This window comes from Hakea prostrata, chromosome 9 (assembly GCF_041222555.1).
Source record: "Hakea prostrata isolate BN-2017 chromosome 9, UWA_Hpros_2, whole genome shotgun sequence".
Taxonomy (NCBI): domain Eukaryota; kingdom Viridiplantae; phylum Streptophyta; class Magnoliopsida; order Proteales; family Proteaceae; genus Hakea; species Hakea prostrata.
Window position 1 is genome coordinate 10,166,432 of NC_142608.1, and position 25,819 is coordinate 10,192,250.

The following is a 25,819-nucleotide window of genomic DNA, read 5'->3' on the forward strand; positions in this document are numbered from 1 at the left end:
GGTAATCATTGTAAAGCCTTCTCTAGTTCGAAATCATCGATCTCCAATGATGAAAACAAGTCTTCATAGTATGTAGAGAATAAGTTGTAAAGGGCAGCTTCCTGTGAGCACCACACACCATTTGAACTCTTCATTTTCAAAATACGGTTCTGTCTTCTTCGTATCAATGTCGAAGCATGGAAAAAGGTTGTATTTTGATCCCCCTCATTAAGCCATTGCACCTGTGACTTCTGTTTCCATCAAATTTCTTCAGATTCTAGTAAGGGATCTAGTTCTTTTGCGAGCTCATTTTCTCTCTATTGAGTTCTTTCTTGACTGGAAGTCCTTGTAAGTATGCTAACTCCTTCTGAAGTATAGGAATTTTATGATGCAGATTTCTTTCAACCACATTGCCTCAAAGCGAAAAGGTCTTGGGCTAGATGTTGGCAATCATTAAGTATCTAGAGTGATTGGAGCATGGTCTGATATGACGGCTGTTTCTACGTATACCACTGATTATGGAAAGGATTTGATCCATCCGACTGCAGTTGATGCACGATCTAAACGTTCTCACACATTACCTATACCAAATCGTTTGTTACTCCATATGAAAGCTGCACCTTGAGCTCCTAAGTCAGTAAAGCCACATGCCTCCACCATGCTTTGAAAACTGCAAACCTGCTTCCCTCCTTTTCGATTACCTCCACTCTTTTCTTGCCAGGATAATATGGAATTAAAGTCTCCTATTGCTAACCAATCCCCTGTTCTTCCTGCTCCCAGATGCTCCAATTCATCCCAAATTGCCTGTCTTCTCTCTTTAATTGGGTCACCATAAACCAATGTAACAAAAGCATGATGATTTTCGTCAAATTTGATGTCAGCATCAATAAATATGGGACAAGAAAATAGCACCTCTATTTGTAAACTTTCCTTTCCACATCAGAGCTAACCCCCCTGCTAAACCATCTGGATTAACTACAAAACAACGATCCATTTTTAGCCTTCGTTGTATGTTCTCTACCTTCTTCTGGGAAATTTTTGTTTCCATTAAGAAAACCACATCCGATTGCCTTTGTTTGACGAGATTTTTCAAAATGCGGATGGTAGAGGGGCTCGCAAGACCTCTACAATTCCAGCTTGTAATGATCATGACTGCCTGTGGGGTTGTAGTTCCCCAGCCTCCACGGGGTTCTGCATTAAAAAATGCAATTGAGATTCAACCTCCATACTAGTATCTTCAGAGTACTTGTTAGCTTCCGAACTTCTGCGTTTTTTTGAACTTTTTTCCCTCCCTGCTCAACTGTTTCATGTGGGTTTTCAGTGGTTACGGGTGAGTTGGTGTGTATTGTGAGTTGTGAAGATGAGTGTAAAGTGATTGGGCTTTGAGGTGTGGGTTGTGGTGGTTGAATATTTAGACTTGCATAACATAAATGGGTTTGGGGTGGGGATTCAATTTGACCGTGGGCTGGAGTGTTGGGAATGAACGTTTGTAGTGGTAGTGGGATTGGGCTGGAAGTGACTAAAGGATTAACTAGGGTTGGTGTATTAGGTAAGGTATATTGACTCAAGTTAATGGGATGGGTTAAGGCATTAGGGTTTAAGAGTGAAATGGTTGCAAGATTCGGGAGGAGAGAGAGAAGAAGACGTTGGAGTTCTAAATTCGAAGGAGGCGCTGGAGATGTGGGGATCTGAGGGTTAGGATTTTGTTGCTGGAGGTATGTCAAATGGGAAGGGGAGTGGAGATGTGTCATATTGAAATTGTTAGGGAGCATATCTTCGTGCAGCGTCTGATCTGGCAGAGTGGTTGTCTGACAAAGTGGATTGTTTGGCAGAAGAACCGAAGGTGTGTTGTTGGCAAGAACGGTCGAGGCTGTGTGAAATTGTTGGTTCAGTTGCCGGAAAATCTGAGCTACCGGAATCATAGATGTTGCCGGATTTTGTTCCGTTTCAAGGGCCTCTCTTCCTTGTGCATCGGTGTTGTCAGGTACCTCCGTTATATTGCAGCGTTTCTTGAAATGTCGGACTCACTGTAATGCATAGTGGAAGCGTTGTAAACCAAGTGAGCATCCGGTATACCTCCTCTGACCTGCAGCCCCAAATGGATTCTCCTGCCTTGCCGAACTGCTTCTTCAAATAGATTAGGACATCTCTGTTCTTCATGGCCTAAGATCCCACAAGTGTAACAAAATAATGGTAATTTTACGATTTTGACAAGGGCTTCAGATTGTGTTCCGGATCGTCAACGCAAATTGATTCTGTGGCGTAGAGGTTTTCTGCAATCCAAAGTAATCTGGCAGTGAAAATAATGAACTCTTTCACCCATTTGCATTCCTCGCACAATCATACCGCTTCCAGGTTCACCCAACATTGTTGCAAGATGAAATCTGAACTCCAAAGACATCAGCTCCATCGGAACACCATGCTCAAAAAATCAGCATGAGTAAACGCCCAATTTCCTTCCGCTTTCTAGGGTCCTAACATCAACATATTCCCTGAAACCGACCAAGGTGATTCTCCTATAACATTAAACATGTCTTGATGATGATTGAACTAAAACATATATTGGTCCGTTTCCATTTTAGTGATTTCCACTGGTTGCACTAGATTCCAAGCTCTCGGCAGAGCTTCATACAAAGCCTGTTTCCTGTATGGTTTCTCGTTTAAGACTTTTCCTACTAGTGTATTGAGTTTGGTAATAGCTGCCTTGTCTTCAATAGTATTGTCAACGTCGATCCCTTCGTCATCAGAGAACACCACTTCAGAGCTTTCTGCGGTGTAGTCTTCTCTCCATGTTTCTCGGCGTGGTGAAGGACTGCCTCTGCCTCTGCCCCTCATCGGAGGTCTAAGATGAGCCATAAAGGTAGGATAATATCTTGTTCCGGCAAGCTATGAAACACTATTACCTGAGTAAAAGACACTCACAGGGAGGAATAAGAGCACTCACAGGGAGGAAAATCCATGAATTCAATATTCACCAGAAAGGAAAGAGCGTGTGTGTTTCTTCAATGCTGTCCATTTAATGCGTATTATTCAAGCCGACGGTCCGAAATTTCGATCTCTTCAGTTTGGTGGAGAAGTAAATGAGAGATGACAATAACATAAATAGATAAGAAGAAAAAAACATGCTGCATCCTATCTCCTCCACTAATGTCGCATCCTCACACAGCTCACCTCTGATATCCAACCAGGTAACACTTTAAGACGCCGACTAACAAGAAAATGAAGTTTGAAAAGAAGCAGCTTCTTTAGGAAACCTCATAAAGAATAGCTTCAAAAAAACTCGTAATTGATTTGATTACAAATGTTTTCCCTATATAATTCAAAAGATAAGGGGTGTAAACGCAATAGAATGAAATCTAAAGGGTACAAAACTACAAACATAATTGTATGCAAATGTAGGGGATGTAAATGTAATTTACTCCAAAAATTAACCTTATCCTATTGTATTTAGCCCGTAGGAAGCTTTAGGTGGGAAAAGAAAAATATATAGACCTGCTTAGTTGGCCTGTGGGTCCAAACGTACTGTTCGACTGGATTGAGTGGATTCACATCTTAGGATGAGGAAGAGAGGCGCCAAAGCCTCTGCAATTTCAGCCTCCATCTCATGGCGTCGCTGTTGTCATTCGCCATCGTACCACTTAACCATTGTCTTCAAAGACAAACGTTACCTTCAATTCGTCCTCTGTTTCGTCTGAACCATGCGAGTACGAGACAAAGGAAACTAGTAACCGCCGCTAGCATCAAAATTCCTTGCCTTTCTGCTAAGAATCCTTCGAAGGTCAGTCAAGAATTTCTGTATTTGAGGTTTTGTTTCTGTTTCATGGTTACTTCTTCTATGGAAAATTAGCTTTTAGCAATAGCTAGATATACCTTATTCGAATGCTGAACCTGCAATTTTATGCAATTGCAAATTTACCGGAAGCCACATGCCTGCCTCTCCCGTTTCTTGACCTAAACAAGAAGTTCTGATTCTTCCTTATCACAAGTCGATTCCATTTGGTTCACAATTATGGTGATGCATATGTGAAAATGTGGACGGTAGTGTGAATTAAACTCATATGCGTTCAGTCCATATGAATAAAATGTGTGTTTTGGACGGCACCATCCTAATGTGAAAAATATGGACGGTAGTGTGAATTCAACCCATTTGCATTCAACCTACATGAATAAAATAGTGTATTTTGGCACCGTCCGTAGTATTATTAAGGGGAAAAAAAACATTAGATGCAAATTCAGTCCCATTCCTCTATCTCTATAAATAGAGGGAGTGAAGTTGGGTTTCGAAACAGACAACTCCTTAGTCAAGTCTGAAGGCGTGTAGAGTTAGACAACCAGATTTCAAGCATTTAGTGGGTTTTTTCAAGGGAAAATTTCCTTGATATACTGTATTTAGAAAAGATTTACTTGTTAAGGTAGTTAGAAAAAAGTTTCACCATAATGGGTTTTAATTTTGAAACTATTTACCTATAACCTATTTTAATGCTTTTCCTTTCTGCCCAACAAAATTTTTGATCAAAACTGATCTTATTATCCCTTTAAAGTTTTTTTCTTAATCATTTACTCCTAAAATTCAGTAACCAGTACCTATGTTTTTCAAAAGAATTTTAGTCCTCTTGCCTTTTTAAATATTATTTCGATAATTTTCTCCTACAATTTTGTTATCAATCCTTATGCTCTATTTTTAAATAATTTACTCCTTAAAGAAAAAAGAAAAAAGAAAAGAAAAAAGTATCGTGGCTAGCAAATATCATTGTCAAAGTTCAAATTATTTTAGAAAAATATTATTTAAATTTCATAATTTTCTTAATAATTTACCGGGGAAAAAAAGATTATTACAATTTTTTTTAATAATTTATTCCTAAAAGAATTAAGATACAATGGATAACAAAGATATTGTGATTTTTTAAAACATATATGGTGAAATTGGTTTAGCAAATAGAAAATCATTGTAAAAATCCAAATTGATTTTAAAAAGAAAACTTTTAAAAAGCTGATGTTTGATAATTAAAGTGTAGAGTAAATTATTTTGTGAATAAGTTGAAAAAAATGAGGAAGAGTAACTAAATTTTAGGAATTAAAAAAAAAAAAAACTCTGAAAAGGATATTTTAGGTAGTTAAGGTCAAAAGCTTCATTAGGTGGGAACAAAAAGCACTAAAATAGATAATAGGTAAATATTTTCAAAATTAAAACCCATCAAGGTAATTTTCTTAAAACAACCTTATCAATACAGTAGATCAAGAAAATTTTCCTCTTTTTCAATTGGGTGGGTAATCACTAGTAGGATCTGATGTGAATCCAGTTATAGGGTTAGGGTTTTTAGGAGAATCTCCCTAGAATTTGGGATTTGCCTAGAATCTTCTAGCAAATGGTTCCAAAATCTTATGGGATCCTATGGGTAGATGGAAATTGGAGGGAAAGATTAGGAAACAAGAATTAACATCCTGAGGGTTGTTAGGGTTAACCCAAAATTCATATGGGTAGGGATAATTGGGAAGAAAGATAACATTAGGGTTCTTAACTTTTATGGGATGTAGTAAAAATAATGGGAAAAGGATAATAAAGATGAAGATCTAAATATGGGATATTTGGAAAATGGGAAAGAAGCTAGGGAAGGATCAATATAGGATGGATCTTTGAAAACCTTTCTTGAATCTTTCCTTCTCTTCTCTTTTCTTTCTTTTCTTTTCTTTTTTCTTTCTTCCTTTTTCTTCTTTTTCTTCTTTTTCTTCTTTTCTTTTCTGCCTTTTCTGTTTCAAATCTGCCAGAAGGCAGAGAGGGGAGAGAAAGAGAGTCTGAGACAGAGAGGAGGGGGATGGGGTTATCGCAGATTCACAGGGACAGGAGAGTGTGGGGGATGGGCTGGGAAGCATCGTAGGTGGTAGGGGCAGGGGCCGGGGGGTTGCAGGGGGTGGGAAATGCTGCTGCTGTGATATGGCAGCAAGGGGGAGGGACCTAGTGCGCAGGACACGGGAGGGGCAAGGGAGATCTTGCGGGGTCTAGGGGAGGTGGGGAAGGGGCTGCCTAGGGTGTGTGATAGGATAGGGAGGTGGCTGAAGGGGTGGGCTATTGTACTTGCTTGATTCGTGACTGCTGTTGCTATTAATGGTTGCTGGAATTTGTGAAGGCTTCAGAGAATTGGAAGACGAAGTAGCTTGAAGATAGATGCTAAATATTGAAGAAGAACTTACTCAAATCTGTTGATGCCCCCTCAAACAAGAACCCTGGTCCTCAACTCAATAACTTTTTCATTCAATAATCAGACTTGAAGAAATACAAAGAAAGAATAGGCTATTTATAACTTACTAAATAATTAAACTCTAAGTGGGATTCCTTTATGGATTAGGATCCCACCACATATCTTTTCCCTTAAAATATAATCTAAATATCTAAAAGGCACATGCTGAAAATAAAACATTAGATAACTTAGAACTCTATCTAAGGAAGTTCACTTGAAAAAGAACTCCTTAGGATAACTGCTAACTACTAACTCAACAACTAATAAAGACAAATTCTAATCAAAAGAAAACTCCTAGAAGATAAGGACACTTCTTGTAAAAGAATCTTATCTTATCCACAACTTAACCAACCAACTCAAACTAGACTTCCTAACTGAGTGAAACTCTTCAGAAAATAAAAGATAAAATTCTGAAAATGAAAAGCCGCTAAATTAGGGCTAAAGTGACCAAAATACCCCTCCTAGAGGGTTCAGTCACCCTAGAGGGGCCCACTTTAGGGTTTGGCCGGGGGGTCAACCGTGTTCACATTAAGGCTGGTTTATTACCGCCTTGTTATTTCTACCACTATGATAAGGACAATGATGGTAATATTATAAGAGAGAGAGAGTCCTTGTTGAGTGGGTGTCACATACAGTGTGGGAGAGGTGTGTCCATTGTAATTGTTCTTAATCAATGAATTGTTCCATGTATTACCCTGCGGACATAACCTGCCGTGCCAAACCATGCAGCTTGTGCGTCTTTGCATCTTTGTTATTTTTCATATTTCGTCTTTATTATCTTATTGGCTTTGTACATACCAACCAATGTGGGACGTATTTCCACCATAATTGGTATTAGAGCCACAAGTTGATGAACCTTGGTAGTAGTCATCAATGTTGATGTATGTGCTTCAGCTTTATAGAATGACTGATCAACTTCTATGATGTTCAAAATTCAATAGATTAAATTATCTATTGTGGAAGCTGAAAATGCAAGCGGTGTTGGTGAAAGACACATGTTTAATTGCCCTGGAGGGAAAAAGACATGAAGAAGATATTGAAGAATGTGTCATTGCAGTGAAAGATCAGATCACAATGACGGACCTACTACTTGCTGCAGATGATTCTATGCTTTTTGATATCTCTGATCAAACTAGTGCCAAAGGTTTGTAGGACAAGTTGAAGAATCTCTACAAAAAGAAACCCATGTCCAATAATTTTTTTTCTTTATTAGTAGTTAATTGAAATTGAAGATGAAGGAAGGCGCCTCATTCCAAGAATACTTGAACGTATTTAACACCTTGTTGGTCAGATTGACCACCATAGGAGTTGAAATTGAAGATGATGAAAAGGCAACTCTTCTTCTGTGTTCTACACCGGATTCATGGGATCCTTTAATCATGAATCTCAGTGCCGGAGTTAATCTTGACATGGAGATGGCTGTGGCTATGTTGCTTATAGAAAAGTCAAGTACAAAAACACTTAAAGCCTCTTTCGGTAACATAGTGGTGGCTAGAGGGAGATTCATATACGGAAGTCTTAGTGGGAGTCAATTATTAAGGTTGAAATTGATAGTGTAAAATGGTCCTTGTTGGATATGTGGACAAAAGGGTTATTTGCATCAAGATTGTAAATCTAAGGAGAATCAACAACACTTCAAATTAGATTTTTGTCTTGCATCTAGTTTGACAATTCTCAAGCTAATATTGTTGAGATGGAGGATTCTTTTGACGATGGTGTGGTGATGTTGGCGGCCTCAATTGAGTATGTGAACCACTAATTGATTCTTGACTCGGATGCTTCTTTCCATATAACACCGCATAGAGATTAGTTCCATACTTATGAGTAATCTTGTGTGGTAAAATGTATATGGGTAATGATGACTCATGTAATATTACAGAATTGGAAGTGTTCGAGTTATGATATTCGATGACATAACTTGTGCAATTTATAATGTACATGTACCTCACCTACGGAAGAGTCTACTATCTTTGGTGAGTTTTGATGAAGATGGCTTCAAATTACGCTAAAAAAAGGTCAATTGAAGATTACTAAAGGAGCACTCATCATTGGGAAATGTGATTTATTAGGCAGTTGTACAAGTTGATCGGAGATACTATGTTTGGTGAAGCTATTGCCGCAAACGTTGTGACAAAGTTGCTATAATTTAGCACAGACACTTAGGACATATGAGCAAGCATCGACTCTGGGTACTTCTTGATTGAGGCCTTTTACCTAGTCTAAAATCTATTAATGTAGATTTTTGTGAGGATTACCTATATGGAAAGCTGCATAGAGCTTCCTTTCCTTGTTCCACTGCTAGAATTAAGAATGTTTTTTATTTGATACATTTTGAAACTTGGGAAGTAGATGTTAAATCTTTGGATAGCTCAAAATACTTAATTTCTTTTACCAATAACCATCCCAGAAAAGTTCGGACTTATGTCATTAGAGGAAAAAGTGATGCTTTTGCTTCATTTAAGAAATTTAAAGCTATGTTGGAAATCAAAAGTAGTTAAATATAAAGTGTCTGAAACCGATAATGGCGGAGAATATACTTTGTAAGAGTTCATGGATTTTTGCATTGAGCGTGGTGTTCAGAGACTGAGAGACAAACATGGTTCCAAGGATTCCACAAGCGTATGAATCGTACAGTTATGGATAGTTCTAAAAGGATGCTGAATTGTGCAGGATTGGAGCAACATTTTTGGGCTGAAGCTGTAAATAAAACTTATTATATCGTGAACCGTTCCCGAACAATTGCTTGCTGCTCTCAGTGGCAAAGTTCTTGAAGGTATGGTCTGGCAAACTTGTTGACTACTCGGTCTCTGTACCTTCGATTGCGACGCTTATATGTGGATCCCTAAATAATTAAGGAATAAGGACTTAAGCCTGATGCAAGGTCTAGAAAGTGCATTTTTGTCGGCTATGTAGGAAAAAGGGATACAGGTTGCAGAATACTACTATCCACAAACTATTTGTAAGCTCAGATGTTGTCTTCAATGAAGATTTGTTATAGAAAGACAAGATTTGCCTCAGATGTTTGAACTTGGGTCTCTTGAAGAAGTTCAAACTCAACCTGTTGAAGAACAATTGACCGAAATGGATAAAGGTGTTGGAGATGAAGCTGATGGTGGGTATACAGAAGAACCAGTTAGTGAAACTCAACGTGACCAAGGATGGCCGAGGAGAGCTTCTAAACCTCCAGTTGGCTTAATGATTATCTGACAACTTACATATGTATCACTTTAAGAGTGTGAGCTCTATACTTATCAAGAGGCCTATGAGTCTAGCGACACTCCCCAATCAAGAGCATCTATTGATGAGAAGATGGAGGCCTAGTACAATTAAAACTTGGGATCTTTTCAAGTTACCCAAGCGATGCAAGGCCATTGGTTGTAGATGGGTTTATAAATTGAAAAGAGAAATTAATAGGAATTTCAAATGTTACAAAGCTCGTTTAGTGGTGAAAGGTTATGCCCAAAAGTTAGTTATCAATCTCAAAGAAATCTTATCTCCAGTCGTTTGTATGACAACCATTCATGTTGTATTAATTATGGCAACCGTACTTGATTTAGAGCTTTGGGTGCTGGATGCTAATACTGCCTTTTTGCATGGAATCTCGATGAAGTGATTTATATGAATCAATTTGAAGGATTTGTTGAAGAAAATATGAAGGATTTGGTTTGTGGTGGAATAAATTACTTTATGGATGGAAGCAAGTGCCCAGATGTTGGTATAAGTGGTTTGAATCTTTCATTGTGGGCTTTGGGTTTAACTTTTAAGAGATGTGAACCAGACCATTGTGCCTATGTTCACAATCATAGTAATGGGGGTTTCATTATCTTGTTGTTGTATGTCGATGACATGCTGGTTGCAAGTACCAATAAAGATGGTATTACAAACCTAAATTTGGTAAGGGAATTTGATATGAAAGATCTTGGTGCCATCACTGCCATGAACCATATTCTTGGGATGACTGTACTCGAAGGAATTAGGAAGATCTGGATAACTCAAAAGAGTTATTTTCAAAAAGTTTTGTGGTGCTTCAATTTGCAAAATGCTAAACTTCGCATTGGTCCTAAACTGTCTTATGAACAAAGTCCTTGCACAAATGCAGAGAAGACAAAAGTTTCTTGAGTACCATATGCATTTGTAGTAGGAAGTAGGAACTAGGAACCCTTATGTTTGCCATGGTGTGCACTTAAAACAAACACTACACAAACAATGGGAGCAATCAGTGAATACATGCCGAACTGTTGAGATCATCGGATTGCTGTGAAGTGGATCCTTTGGTACTTGAGGGGTACTTCTGATATAGTTATCTGTTACAATGGCCAAAGTTTACAGTTGGTTTTATGGATGCAAATTTTGCAGGAAACTGTGATAAATGGAGATCTACCATTGGATTCTGTTTTTCTTAACTAGTGGTGCAGTCAGTTGGATGTCAAAGTTACAATCTGTGGTGACATTATCTACCACTGAGGCAAAGTACATTGCAACTACAAATGCATGTAAAGAAGGTATTTGGCTAAAGAGGTAACTTGATGAATTAAGAATCAAGTAGAAGATGATAATATTCATTGCGATAGTTAAAGTGCATTACATTTGGCGGTAAACACAATGTTCCCTTTTTTGGACAAAGCACATTAACGTGAAATATCACTTTGAGTTATCCAGATCTTCCTATTTTCACTTTGCAAAAGTTTCAGACCAACAATGACGTGAAATATGCTCTCATGAAACCTATTGTGAGGGTGAAGTTCATATGGTGCAAAGATTCTTTTAGGCTTGTTATTTGATCGAAGGCTACACTAGGCAATTCAGAATTATGAAGACTATTCTTACAACTAGTCTTCAAATGGGAGAATGTGAAAAATATGGATTGTAGTGTGAATTCGATCCATATGCATTCAATCCATATGAATAAGATGGAGTATTTTGGATGGCACCGTTTGAATGTAAAAAATATGGATGTTAGTGTGAATTCAACCCGCATGAATAAAATGGTGTATTTGGATGGTGCCGTCCACCATCTATAGTATTATTAAAAATAAACATGTTAAATTTGGGTTTCAAAACCGAGAACTCACTAGCTAAGTCTCAAGGTGTGTGGAGTCAGAGAATGGGATCTCAAGTATTGAGTTGGTTGTCACTAGTGGGGTCTCATTGTTGTATTACCTTCTTGTAATTTCTACCCTTATGGTAAGAGTAGTGAGGGTAATATTGTAAGTGAGAGATTCATTGTTGAGTGGACCACGCATATAGTGTGGGTGAGGTGTGTCCATTGTAATATTACCTAATTAGTGAATTGGTTTTATGCGATTGCCTCGTGGATACTGGCCACCATGCCAAACCACATAAATTGTGTCATTGCATCTTTTCTATTTTTCATATTTTGTCTTATACCGTATTGGCTTTGTACGCACCAATTGTTGTGGAATGTATTTCACCACAGCAGTAAGCCCGACAATCCACATTCAAGCTTAATTAGCAGTCTAGGCTTAGATAAAGCTTATAACGTATTATCCGGAATAAAATGCCGTTACCTTTGCTTACAGTTGTTGACATTCAGTTCCTTTGTTCTATAGGCTTCAGAAGACAGTAATACCAAGCTAGAGAGTGTAGATTACTGTGGCCAGCTGTGCAGCTGGTTGATTTTTGCCTTATTCACTTTTTCATGTAATGGGATTACTGCCTTATTGTATGGCCTTGCAACGACCCAGCGCATTAACCACTTGGTACTAGTAGTTAACATGCAAAATATAAACTGTGTTACTAAATACTTACCTTATTGAGATCGTGATCCATTGGCTACAAATAATGCCTTAACGAATGAGTCATCCTGATTACAGATAATGCCTCCTCCACTAGGAATACCAGGATTTCTTTTACTTGCCCCCATCAACATTAAGCCTTATTGGTTAGTCTAAGGGTCGACAATGGACGCCAAAAAATTGGGAAGGTGTAGTTATGTTTGACAAAAGGAAGCGTTACTGCATTCTAACTTTATTGCTTTATTGAAACTAAATCCTTGAAATAGTGAAAGAAAACGGTATTGTTTTCCTTCACAAGTGGATAAGGAATAATTCATTTACCACTAGTGATGTTACCTTGCGTCATTGATAACTCTTATCCCTATTGGACAAGATCTAAAATACTATTTTCATGCTATACAAAGGGTCAGATCTCCATTGTGAGGAGATCCTCCCTTCACCATTGTTCACATGTGAAGAAAATATTTACGAGCACATTTGAATATGACCAGTCATGGTTCCTTCCATATCTACTTGTAACATGGGTTCCTTTTGAAGGATATTTCATATTTGACCAAATCTAGATAAGCATGTGGAGTTACCCACCCACATGGATCCAACCCTCCAAAAGGGATCAGACGCTGTCTGACTCGTGGTCAGACGACTCAGACCCCATGTGTAATTGGATCCCGTGTGGACAAGTAACCACATGGAGAGAGATCAGATTCTGTTGACTCTTGAGCATGGTGGGAGATCTCGTGAGATATCTTGGTTTTTTCGTAAACCGATACGAGATCAAGGTCGAGATATGCGAAATGGGATATCTCGCTCGAGATCTCACCATATCTTGCTATATCTCGCTATATCTCACCATATCTCACCCTAGATCTCGCCATATCTCACCCCAGATCTTGCCATATCTCGCTGGAACTCTCAATTTTTGCCCCATTTTTTGCATATTTCAATCAAAGTTTCACTTGCAACTATTCTTAGCACATCGACAACATCAAAGGAAGCTCAATCATCCTCTACTTGTCTTATGAACTTATGCATTAATGACTTATATAAAATTTCTAACGGTTGTATACTTTTATCATTCTATTCTCGAAAGTCAAGATTGTAATACTCATATGGATGGAATCTTGATGACATTTAAGTTATTTGATGTATTTGATACACTTGATTTTCATTTATATGCCTTAATAGTTTTATATTACATGTTATATAACCTTGCATTCTCTAATCCTACAGCATTTCGGTTTCACACTACGGGTAGACTTAGAATTCATACTTAGGGCTGTTTTCTCACAAATCTGAGGCCACTAGTGTGTTCAAAAGTCCTTAAATAGGCTAAATACCAAGTTTTAGCCCAAATGAGTCCCTAAAACCCATCTAGATGGGCTACCGAGTTGACGCCCAAAAAATGACATATCTTGACCAAGATCTCGATTTTTCATGGTAGTGAGATCTCGCTCGAGAGCGAGATCTTCTACCATGCTCTTGAGCATGTGAACCTGTTTCATAGTTGTGATTTGAAGAAACAATTTACTTCTTAAAATCTGGGGTTGTTCAACTTTGTGCTTCCAAATTAAGCTCAATCTTCACAGAATGAGTGCCTACACATGAGGATTTTTTGTGTCTAGTTGCAGTATGAGATCCTCTGTGCAGTATCACCATATTGTTGTCTCAGCTACAACTGATATGCTAAAATGCAGATTAATTGTTTTTGAGGTCTATTAGGCAGCTTTATTGACTCCACAGTCCACTATTATGCTTTGACATCCAGTGTTTGGGGAAGCCTATTTTTCTATGGCAGAGTTGAATTTGACTTATTGGTACAACTTAACACTGACCAAGAGTAATAACAATATTTTTTAAGGTGTTGCATTGTGCAAAAGGGAATCCCATCTCCTGCAATGAGCCTCTAATTTTTGTAGTTCTTTTTTTAAATCCTGTTCAGGAATCACCAGACCTGCATGATTTTCCTACAGCGCCATATATTTCAGCGTTTATTCATAAAATGAAGAAACTTAAGAGTGCAATTCTTGTGATCATCATGTTTGTCCAAATCTCTTCTCCACTACCTTTGGAGGGCTGGAACCCATGGCTAAATTCTGTGGCAGAAGCTGTGCTTTATTCACCTGACACGAAGGTTCCAAGAACTGGAGAACTTGCTTTGAGAAAGGCAATTCCAGCAAACACAAACATGAAAACTATGCAGGTTAGTGCATTTCCCATGTGAGACATTATTCTCAAAGTTAAAAGTAGTTTTGTTTGGTTGCATAATTTTCAATTAAGAATCTCATCTGTCAAAACTGATTTTGTCTAGTTTCCTAAATTTTTATTAGGAATCTCTTGAGGAAATCTCATTCCTGCTAAGGATTCCACAGAGAAAGCCCTATGGTACCATGGAAGGGAATGTGAAGAGAGCTCTGAAGGTATTGTTTTCTTGTGTCTGGTTTTGGCACCTCTCAAGTGTAATCACCTTAGTACAGTTGCAACTTTGACTAGCCATATTCTCTTGGTTTAACATTGGTTGGTTTTCTGATGCTATGTTTACCAAAAAGCAAGAAAAAATACGTATTGTGTCCCAATCAGGTTCTTCAGAGTTAAGATTCATACAATAGTATTGAATGTTCTTGGGAGTTCATTGTGTACTGGGTTGGCCTTATTGAACGATGAAACTTGTCCTCTCCAGTCTCCAGTCAATCTGAGATAGTGATATGTAGTCTTTTCGGTTTACTTTCATTCAACGTGTTAAGAGCATTATGTGTGTTCCAAACATAGTTGTCAAGGTGTCTAGGAGAACCAAGGCATTTGAAGGAGCTTAGATGCAATCTGACACCAACAATGTGGTGCCTTCACAATTATGGTTCCAACTCAGTGAAGGATGACTTTCAATTATTTGTCATGATAGAGCAGCAGAGATGTACATCGTTATGTGGTACATGGCCTCATCAGTCATTTCTCTGAGCTCTCCATTCTCCAGGACTTCTAGGGGCTTCCCCACTTTTGATAACCATGTTTAAGCATCCCAACTCCAGATTAAAAAAAAAAAGAAAAAAATTAATTCTTCATTGTGTAATTTAACTCTGAAATATTGAATCTTAATTTTCACATTCTTCTTCTTTCAGATTGCAACAGACGAGAAGGAGTCCATCCTGGGTAGTATACCGACAGATCTTAAGGAAAAGGGTTCTGTTCTGTATGCCTCTCTTATAGATGGAAAGGTACAATAGGATGAATGTCAGGTAGACTAGAACCTTTTTTTCATTGTTTTGTGATGCAATATTATGTGAATGTTTTGTCTTAGCTAAAGTTTGTGCCAATTTGAGTGTTGGTTGAAACCAACTAGGGGGCCAATGATGGGGTAGTAAAGCGGTTAAAGACTCTACCTCCCACGGGGAGGTCTTGGGTTCGCACCCATTCGGCGGCATTAATTTGAGGATGTAATCGTGGTGCGCGCAAGCTGGCCCGGATGAACCTCATAAAAAAAATGTAAAAAAATGAAGAAGTTAAATTTGGCCAAAAAAAAGAAACCAACTAGGGGGATTTTACAAACTGACCTTTTGCTTAACTTTATGATATCAGGCAGCTTAAAGATATGTAAATTGAGTTGTATATCAAAAGCACCATTTCTTTGGGTTTTGTTTCTCAGATTTGATAGTTTTACCTATTCCAAATGATGAATTTGCCAAAATTGAAAAATAAAAAGTCTTGCATCACTACAACAACAATAACAATAAGCCTTTTCCCAACTAAATGGGGTTGGCTACATGGATTCTTGCCCTCTAGTCAGTTCTGTTTGAGGCCATGCTAGATACAAGACCTAAGTTATGCATATCCTTTCTCACCACTTCTTTTAAGATTATCTTAGATTTGTCTCTAGCTCTCTTGGTTCCTTCAATTTGGATTATATCACTTCTCCGTACATAAACATTTAAAGGCCTCCGTTGAACGTGGCCATGCCACCTCAAACGACTTTCTCGTAGCTTATCACTTATGGAAGCAACTCCCAAACCAACTCTAATATGATCATTTCTTATCTTATCCTTCCTAGTTTTGCCACTCATCCATATTAGCATCCTCATTTCTGCTACACTAAGTTTATCTACATGATTTTTTTAACAGCTTAACACTTTGCACCGTACATCATAGCTGGTTGAACGACGGTCCTATAGAATTTTCCTTTAAGCTTTAATGGAATACGTCGATCACACAAGACCCTGGACGTACCTCTCCACTTCATCCACCCTATTTTGATTCTTTGGGAAACATTATCCTCTATATCACCTCTTTTATTGTCACTGAGTTATAAATTATATATAATGTTACCTAAGAGTAGTTTACAATGTACTTTGGACAACTCTACATGATGTTATTCTTGAATACCTCCATTATTTTTAGCTACAATATGCATTCAACTCAATAATTAAATACAGGATCCCACCTCAAAACCTTGTCTTGCTGTGAAATCCTGATTTCCTAAAGTTTCCACCATAGATTCCCATTTTCCCCACCTCGGTTTCCTCGAATTTTTTTACCATGCCTAAAACATCACTCGGGAACCCTTTTGTCAGTTCACCACCCATTAAGCCAATAGATATTTTGTTTTCGTTCTACATAGTTTAAAATCTCTTAATTCCAAAGCTGCTCTCCATGATTCTAACTTGGTATTAATCCCTACTTGAGTCTTATCCATCAACACAACATCATCAGCAAAAAGCATACACCAAGGAAGCTCGTTTTGAATGTCTTTGGTTAATTCATCCATTATAGGTGCAAATAGATATGGGTTTAAAGTTGATCCTTGATATAGCCCAACTGTAATTAGGAATTCGTTACCTTGGCCCCCCACTATTCTTACGCTTGTCACTAAACCATTCTACATATCCTTAACTATGTCCATGTATTTATTTGCGACCTTTTTTTTTTCTAGTACTTGCCAATTAACAATCTAAGAACTCTATCATAAGCTTTTTTTTAGGTCAATAAATACCATATGCAGGTCTTTCTTACACTCTCTATACCTTTCCATAAGTCTCCTAATTAGGTAAATAGCATTTGTCATAGATCTTCCAACATAAACCTAAATTGATTCTTCGTAATTGTGGTTAAGTGTCTCAACTCTCAAATGGGTTTCAATTACTCTCTCCTATAATTTCATTGTATGGCTCATTAGTTTAATGCCTTTATAGTTACTACAGCTTTGAATATCTTCTTTACTTTTGTAAACTAGAACCACAATGCTTCTCCTCTATTCATTTGACATTTTTCCTGTGCTTATAATCTTATTAAAGAACTTTGTCAACCAAGCTAGCCTGTGGGTTCCTAAGCTTTTCCATACTTTTATTGGGATTTCATCAAGGTCTTGTGTCTTGCCTAGTTTCATCCTCTTTAATGCTTCTTTTACTTCGGACATTGTAATTCTCAGTATATATGTTTGAAAATCGGTGCCTTGGTAGATGGTGTAATTGCCCGACTCATAGATACTTGAAGTGTGCTCATTTAGTAGACTAGAGAAATAGATTTCCCATATCTTCTTAATGTCCTCATCACAAACTAATACTTTACCATCTTCGCTTTTAATACATCTAACTTGGTTAAGATCTCTACTCTTCCTATCTCTTATTTTAGCTATCTTATAAATAGATTTTTTCCCTTCTTTGGTGCCCAACTTATTATATAACTCTTTATACTTCTTTTCCCTTGTTTTTCCCGCAATTTCTCAGCTTCATTTCTAGCCAACCTATACCTTTGAAGGTCCTCAACATCCTTAGTCCTTTGCCATGTTTTAAAACTAGCCTTCTTATTTCTAACGGCAATTTGAACCTCACAATCCCACCACTAGGTCTCTCTATAAGAATGGAGCTTTCCTTTTGATTCACCTAGGACATCTGTAGCCTCCTTTTTTTATACACGTAACCAGTTCATTCTCATTAGTGTCCCCTTTAAATTCCCACTTTCCTTGTTTGATTATTTCATTAGTGAAGGATTTCAATCATTCTCATTTAAAGTTCCACCATCTTATCCTAGGATAGTTAATCTTGCACTATTTATGAGTTTTTGAGGTTAGACACATATTCAAGACCACAAGTCTATGTATGCAGTTAAGCTTTTTCTTGGTATCACCTTGCAATCCTTGCACAACAATCTATCAGTCCTTCTAGTATTGGAAGAAATCTATTAGGCTTCTATGATGTCCACTTTTAATGGTAATTAAATGCTCCTCTCTCTGTTTGAAGTAAGTATTTATAGTAGATAGATCAAAAGCAACTACAAAATCTAAAATTGAGATCCCTTCCTCATTCCTCTCTCCAAAACCATAACCTCCATGAACACTGTCATAGCCTCTTTGATATTTTCCAATATATCCATTTAGATCACCACCTATGATAATCTTTTCTCTTTGATGAATTCCTTGCATTAAACCATCCATATTTTCCCAAAATTCTAACTTCAGACTTTCATCCAATCCTACTTGAGGTGCATATGCACATATATTTACAATCTTTTTCCCCTTTACAAGCTTGATAGCAATAATCCTATTACCTACTCTTTTAACATCCACCACATCATTCTTTAAATCTTTATCCACTATTATACCCTACTCCATTTTTATTAGGTTTATTCCCAGTATACCAAAGTTTAAAGTCATCTAACTCTTTAGCTTTTTTACCCTTTTATCTAATCTCTTGAATGCAAGCTATATTAACCTTCTTTTTCTCACAACGTCTATTAATTCTAAGCTTTTACTTGTCGAAGATCCTATATTCCAAGATGCCAATCTAATTCTACATTTCTGGACTAGATTCTTTACCCGTATTCGTCTATGGTGCGGGAACCCTTGCTTACTTATCACCGCATTTGAGCGCCGATGTGACGCCTTGCTTACAAGGGACGCCCTACCCTTGCCCACTTATCAATACATTCGGGCCATAGTGTAGCGTGTTGCTTCTTTTGTCGGGCGACATCCTAGCATACCGTTTATCATATAAGGTCGAATCCATGAAAAGGGTTTGGCTAGATTTTTTCCAGTGCTGGCTGTCGACTTGACACACCAACCCTCCTCCTTTACCTGGGCTTGGGACTGGCAGTAAACGCTGGCGGAGCTAATTTATAGGAATAAAACTTATCCTATTTATAGGAATAGCAAAATGTAGCTAATTCTTTGGGTTTTCTTTGCTTTGCAGGGTGGTTTGAAGAACCTTCTTGAATCAATTAAGGATAAGGACCCAGATAAAGTATCAGTAGGTCTTGCATCTTCACTGGATACTGTTGCAGAGCTTGAGTTGTTACAGGTACTGCTAGTGGTTTTACTATGTATATAACTTTAAAAAAAGCTGAAACCTCTCCACAATTCCATTCTTCACAGGCTCCAGGGTTGTCATTTTTGTTGCCACAGCAATACTTGAAATACCCAAGGTAAAATTCCCCCATGGATCTTCTGGAAATGTTCAATTTACAATTGGATTCTTTGTCTTTAAATTGTTGGAGATATTTGACCTAGCTAATGATAGTGGTAAGTGAAAAAAAGTAGAGCCTTGCCCCTAATCCTCTATGTAAGTTTAGATTCAGATGGAGCGTGGAGACTGGAGATAGCAGCATGAAACGCTTAACATGCTTACTGTATCCACAGATGGGAACCAAGAGGGACCTCAATCCCAAGAGCGCTTATTCTCATATTTCAAATTTAAACATTAGGTACTGTTTGTTTGTAGAACTTGGAGTGGGGTGGGAAAAAGTAAACTTTTCCGCAAAATTTCAAAATCTAGGTTTGTTTGGTTTATTGGGGCATCCCACTTTTCTCACCCTATCTTTTTTAAAAGTCCTACATTTTTAGGGGGACTTTGTGGGAAAGAGAGGGAAATGATAAAAGTGGAACCCACATTTTAAACTTTTCCACAAAATCCTTTCCTTCCTTTCTTATTCCCCCACCCCACTTCCGGTCCCACCTGTTTATTTTTCCCACCCCTTTTTATCTTACAAACAAACGAAGGTTAGTAGTTATTGCCAAACAACATATGTTAAGTTGATTATATTTTTCTCTTACCTGTGTGCAGAAGCAAAGGTTTATATAATATGGATAAGCTCTTTTTTTTGTTTTTGGGGGTGTTGTGGAAAAACAGTGTCTGCTGTGCAGATCGCCTGCAGTGCACAACGGTGCACTCTCTTGGAATGCCACGTGGAAGATTACAATCCAACGTTAGGATTTTTTGAGTTTCATTTAACCAAACAGGACCTGTTTTGTCGGGTTCACTTTTTATGCCCGAATCAAATTCGCCAACCTCTGGGAATCAGCCGGCTGTGCTTCTGCATATATGGTCGTCAGGGATTCAAGAACTCCCATTGATAAGACTATTGTCACCTACAACTCTAGAAAAATGCTCCTAACATAGTCGATTCTGAGACTGCTGCAACTCTGCTGCACAACCCCTCCATCCTTCCGTCTCAAAGAACTAATACTTTCCCAGTCTCCTGTAAATTGGAAATTAGAACCCAACCTTCCTTCCTTGAGTGCCACTTCTTAGGCTGTAGTGCATGACTCAGAGATTTAACAAATGATTTGTTGTACTGAAATATTTTGAATAATCCTGAAAGCTTCTCAATATTTTAATCCTTGAATTTGTAATCAACTGCACTCATTAGAACCAAGGGAGAGGATTTAAATAATCGAAAATAATTCCTCGCATAACTAACCCACTCTGCTTGCTTCACAAGGAAGAACTGAGCTTTTTTTTCCTTCCATGGTAAAGAGGAAGAACTGAGATACAACCTTGAAATCATTAGAATATATATCAAGAATATTGAGGATGGATCAGCTGTCTCCACAAGGTTTTAGATCAACCATCGGCTGGGATCTTTGAAAACTGAAAGAGTGTTCTTGGCGACTCTTCCCAATGGGATTTCTCTTCATTTGCAGAGGAAAAGTGAAGAAGACTGATTGAGTAGAAAGAATCTACAGTTTAAAAATGTCTATTATAGTAACTAATGGGGCCAGATCTGTTGCGCTGGAGGTCGATCTTCGACCTCCGAGGGAGGATCCTGCGAAGTGACCGGTGGCAGAGGGGGGGGGGAGATGTGTTCCTCTGCCCAAGGAGTCACAGAACCTGAACAGGAAGGTGAGAGACGAGGAGATAAAGGCAGGACTCAGGAGAGAAAATGAGTGATCAGAGTGGCTGGGTATGGGTTTAACTCTACGGTGGGGTATGTTAGATGGGTTTAAATTTGGAATCTTCATATTACTCATTCCATTTTAATCTCAGCTGTTAAATTCGATAATATCCAAGTGTCAGCATGTGGTGCTGCACTGCTATGTACTGCAGGCAGATGTTTTTCCATTCATTTAGGTTCTTACCCCTCAATGTGGCAATTCCATGTAGGCTTACTGGCAGAGGAACTGTTGAATTCACCATCCAGAGAAGTGATGGTTCAGCATTTTCTCCGGCTGCTGGTGGGGAACCAAGGAATGTTGTCACAATGCAGGTTTGCTTAACCTCCTATTGTTTAGAGTGACGTATGGTTAACCTGATAAGCATCTGTACTTTTTCAAATTGTAGCATATATGAAGTTTCCTGCACTGTAAATAGTACTGTACAAAACCCACCAAGATATTCTGCATTTTTTCCTTAATGCTACACTGTTAAGTATCAAAATATGGTGAAGTTTCATGGTCAATTTAATTCGAAAATTTGTACTATTTATGAGGCTGATTTTCGGTTTAATTAATATAACCTTACGCATACCTATTTGTGATGCATTATGTCATTTGTGAAGTGTGAACACCTGAAAAAACTCTAACCTGCTATGGTTACAATTTTTCCTTACTTGTCCTTGTATTAAGATGCTTTGTAGACCTAATCCATGTCTCCTGTGAAATGCCACCATATGTGTTGTACATGGCTGATTGGCTGCTGAATGTATCAATATGATACTTCAGAGTGGGGCCTTAACTTGAGATATACTGGTTGTATGGTTAGTTTTCAACTGTCATGTCGTATGTGTGGTTTTCAGCACCCAATTATTTATCATTGGATTGGTAAAATTTGGAATGCCAGCCAAGGGTGTATAATGTTGTTGTTGTCAACCTAGATGTGTAGGCTTTTGTGACTAGCATACATGGCATTATAGGTGTATGTTCTTGCGCTAAATCGAGGTCTAACTAGTCTGTAGTCCAATTGATGCAAATCTCTGAATTTGGAGTTTGATCAGTAAGTTATATCTTCAGGTTGTTCTTGATGGGTATTCTGCACCACTGACAGCAGGGAACTTTGCAAAACTGGTAAGGTACTTGAACTATACTTGGGCCTCCTGTATTTACAGATTTCTTAAACAAACCATAGTCATCGCTGTTTACAGTTTTATTTTGATATCACATTATGGGTTTCTATACATAGAACAAAGCTTTCCTGGACAGGTTCCTATATCTGCCATATTGCAGATTTGCGTCCACTTTGAAGACATGTTTGATGTTCCTGCTTCACCCATAATGTGGTGAGTCTCAACACAAGGCATATGAGTGAGTGGTAAAATAGAAATGTTAAAAAAATTCAAAGAGTTTAAAATTGATTATAAGGTCTATAATTTGAGAAATGATTTGGTTGACAATAAGGGATAGGAAGTTGTACGGTGACCCATGAACCTGAAATATGGAAATGCCAGATGGCCTACCTATGCAATGGTTGGAATGGGCACATCAGAGTTCCAAGTGGCTCAATCATAAGCACTCTGTCCGGCGGTCTTGGCTGAACGACTAGCAAATCCTGGTCCCAACTAAATGGGGTTAGAGTTCTAATGAGTGAACAACATATCATCATCGTCATCATCAAGCCTTGTCCCAACTAAATAGGGTTGGCTATATGAGTTCTTGCCTTCCAATCAGTTCTATTTGAGGCTCTGCTAGCTGCAGGGCCTAAGCTACGCATGTCCTTTCTCAACCACTTCTCTTAAGGTTATCTTAGGTCTGCCCTTAATTCTTCTAATTCCCTCAATCTGGATTATATCACTTATCCATACAAGGGCATTTATAGGCCTCCTGTGGCCATGCCACCTCAAACGACTTTTTCGTAACTTATTACTTATTTGGGCAACTCCCAGGCCAACTCTATTATGATCATTCCTTGTCTTATCCTTCCTAGTTTTGCCACTCATGCATTGAACATCATATATGTATTATGGGAAAGTGTTTCCCATGTCAAGAGTGAGGCCCCTGCACATGTGTGGAGGCTAATGGAAGTGTGCATGGAGGCATCAAATAGGGCGGTCATTTTGCAATTCATTGGGCAGGGCGATTGTTTAACCTTCCTTTTTCCAGGCACAGGCACCATGGTTCCCACAAAAGGCTATTTTCCATGTTTGTTTACTCCACTAATTCCCACTTATTTGTTTACTCCACTAATTCCCACTTATCTGAATGTCGTTCATTTCTTTCTCACAATATTTTGGTGCTCATTCATATAAAATGCCTGTCACTGGGATTTTACATTTACTTATTTATTTATTCTTCTAAGAGAGTATCTATATATGCACAAAATTAACAGCTTGAACCATCATAAAAGAAAGAAAGACTATCTACCAAGCCCTTATTCCATTGAGGGAAAACACAATTTGAAATTTGGTTGTTTTTTGTTTTCTTTTCAAATCTTACTAGACCATTTGTCATGTTAAGTTTAATGGATCAGAACTCCTAGATATCCCATACATATCTGAACATATGTTGGTAATTCTTGTTTCCTTTTTCATATCTCTGCTCACTGGTGGAAAAAACTTGAGCTATTGTCAGAATCATTTGATTTGAATGGCCCTAAGGGAGCTGCTCTTTCAGGTGGTAGATGGGGCATATGATGGGGTGAAGGTTAAATGTGTGAATCAAGCAGTTCTAGCAGACAATGAGCTCAAGAAGAATAAAGGTTATGACATCCCCTTAGAAATAATGCCATCTGGGCAATTTGAACCATTATACAGATCAACACTAAGTGTGCAGGTTTGTTTCTTTTTCATTGCACTTTGGTTCATTAATGGCACTCAAGATGCTGTTTCTGTACAATGTAATGTTGCTATGTTTTCTCTCATATGGTAGGATGGGGAACTGCCGGTTCTGCCACTGTCTGTTTATGGGGCAGTTGCTATGGCACACAGTGAAGTCTCAGAGGAGTACTCATCACCATACCAGTTTTTCTTTTATCTCTATGATAAGAGAAATGTAAGTTTAACTGCTCTCATCATTCACCATAAGTAATTGAACCAGGGTCTTGGAGCCTCTGTCAAGTTCTCTCAATCTTGTGCATTATCCTCTATGGCATCCATAACACTGGAATTACTTTTAGTAATTAACAATGTGTGCATATTCAATTACCACAGGCTGGATTAGGAGGGTTGTCTTTTGATGAAGGCCAATTTTCCGTTTTTGGGTATGTCTCTAAATCTTTAACACCCCATTATATTTTGGGTATCATCTCCCAAGAACATATTGGTTATGATAATTTCCTGTAATTTGGACTTGATTTGGGTATTGGTGGCTGTCTCTGCTTTGTCTTCTATGGTTTCAATATGCAGATACACAACTTTGGGGAGAGATGTACTTTCACAGATCAAAACTGGAGATGTGATCCAATCAGCAAGACTAGTGGAAGGCAGTGATCGCCTTGTATTACCAGATGAGAGCTGATATTCCCTCTACCTTGTGTCTCATTTCAATTCTCTTCATTATGTTTCTTCTTCAGATGGCATTTACTTGATTTTCTAGGGATAAGTTGTGCAGACTGGTTCTGTTCTCTTGCCCATGTTATAATAGAACATAATTCATAGAGGAGAGGAGAGGAGAGGAGAGGAGAGGAGGGGAAAAAAAAAAGAAAGAAAAAATGAAAAGAAAAAGTAAAAAGAAATAGCCATATTCATGGACTCCGGAATGCTTCTTTACATTGTTTCTGCTGTACGTGTACGATCATGAAAGTTACGTTGTTTTTCGCTGTATTTGTGCAATGAGATCAACTTGATGGACATAGTCGGAAGTAATGGCTTCCCATATCTGCTCTATGGTAAAAATAATCGATGCATGGAATGGTTCATCTTTCGACTCCTGTGAAGAGCCTTTTTCTCTTTCTTTGTCATGCATTAATTTGAAGGACAATTTCTTTGCTTGAACGATCAATTTGGATATTCTTAGAGGGGCTCTTCTAGTGAGTGTCCTGTGAGTTATAGGATTTAGTCATGTGTACTATTCTAATTCAAGGGTTAGTGCGAACAATTTGATTAACGGCAAGATTACCTACTGTTGACAGTATTCCCACTGATTGCAAGGAAAGTAAAGCTATCTTTCTAGGCAGGGAAGCCAAGATATGCATGGTCCATTCAATGCTTAGACAATGTAAGTTTTAACATGGGCCACCCGCATCCCACTCAGCATGAGTTTAAACTACCTGGTTTTAACCATTGAGCTTGAATGGAAAAAGTTTAAAAAGGTCTTCAAGGCAAGGTGCGGAATTTCGGTCATCTCAGTCGGTATCAAGACGATCGAAATTTTGAAATTTCTGCAAAAGTTTGGAACCTTTTGTTCAAATTTTGTCGATTTTTCAAACTTTTTGATTTCGTTGCTTGTTTTGTTCCACCAAGTACTGATATAGCGAAATTTCACTGAAATGTGGTACTAAACTTCAAGCTGATCATTTTCAAACACTCAAAAGTGCTTTGTGCGTTTTAACTATAGACTCACATAAAATACATATATGACCAGATAACACTCTTTCTCTTTTTACTTTAACTTTAATTAAGAAACTTGACTTCAAGAGTGAACACGACATCAAAATTGGCTGCTTTAAGCCTTTAACACGGTTAATGTGCATGCTTTCAATTCGCTGATGACGAGAGTGC

General features: G+C 38.1%; 1 protein-coding gene across 1 annotated transcript; it reads left to right on the forward strand.

Moving 5' to 3' along the window:
- Positions 1 to 1,611: 1,611 nt before the first annotated feature.
- On the forward strand, positions 1,612 to 25,408 carry LOC149004582 (Cyclophilin-like peptidyl-prolyl cis-trans isomerase family protein). The gene is made up of 12 exons (XM_089167611.1): positions 1,612 to 3,757; positions 13,911 to 14,171; positions 14,299 to 14,388; positions 15,085 to 15,180; positions 19,144 to 19,251; positions 19,326 to 19,375; positions 21,334 to 21,436; positions 22,179 to 22,232; positions 23,775 to 23,933; positions 24,030 to 24,152; positions 24,311 to 24,360; positions 24,506 to 25,408. Exons 1-12 carry the CDS (start codon positions 3,584 to 3,586, stop codon positions 24,615 to 24,617), a joined length of 1,380 nt encoding a protein of 459 aa, XP_089023737.1. The 5' UTR covers positions 1,612 to 3,583; the 3' UTR covers positions 24,618 to 25,408.
- Positions 25,409 to 25,819: the final 411 nt, after the last annotated feature.

Excerpts from the sequence above, each read along its gene's own strand:
- LOC149004582 (XM_089167611.1), top strand. The coding sequence starts at position 3,584 with ATGGCGTCGCTGTTGTCATTCGCCATCGTACCACTTAACCATTGTCTT. Across the intron at positions 14,172-14,298 it reads CAAACATGAAAACTATGCAG|GAATCTCTTGAGGAAATCTC; the intron begins GTTAGTGCATTT and ends AATTTTTATTAG. Across the intron at positions 23,934-24,029 it reads GATCAACACTAAGTGTGCAG|GATGGGGAACTGCCGGTTCT; the intron begins GTTTGTTTCTTT and ends CTCATATGGTAG.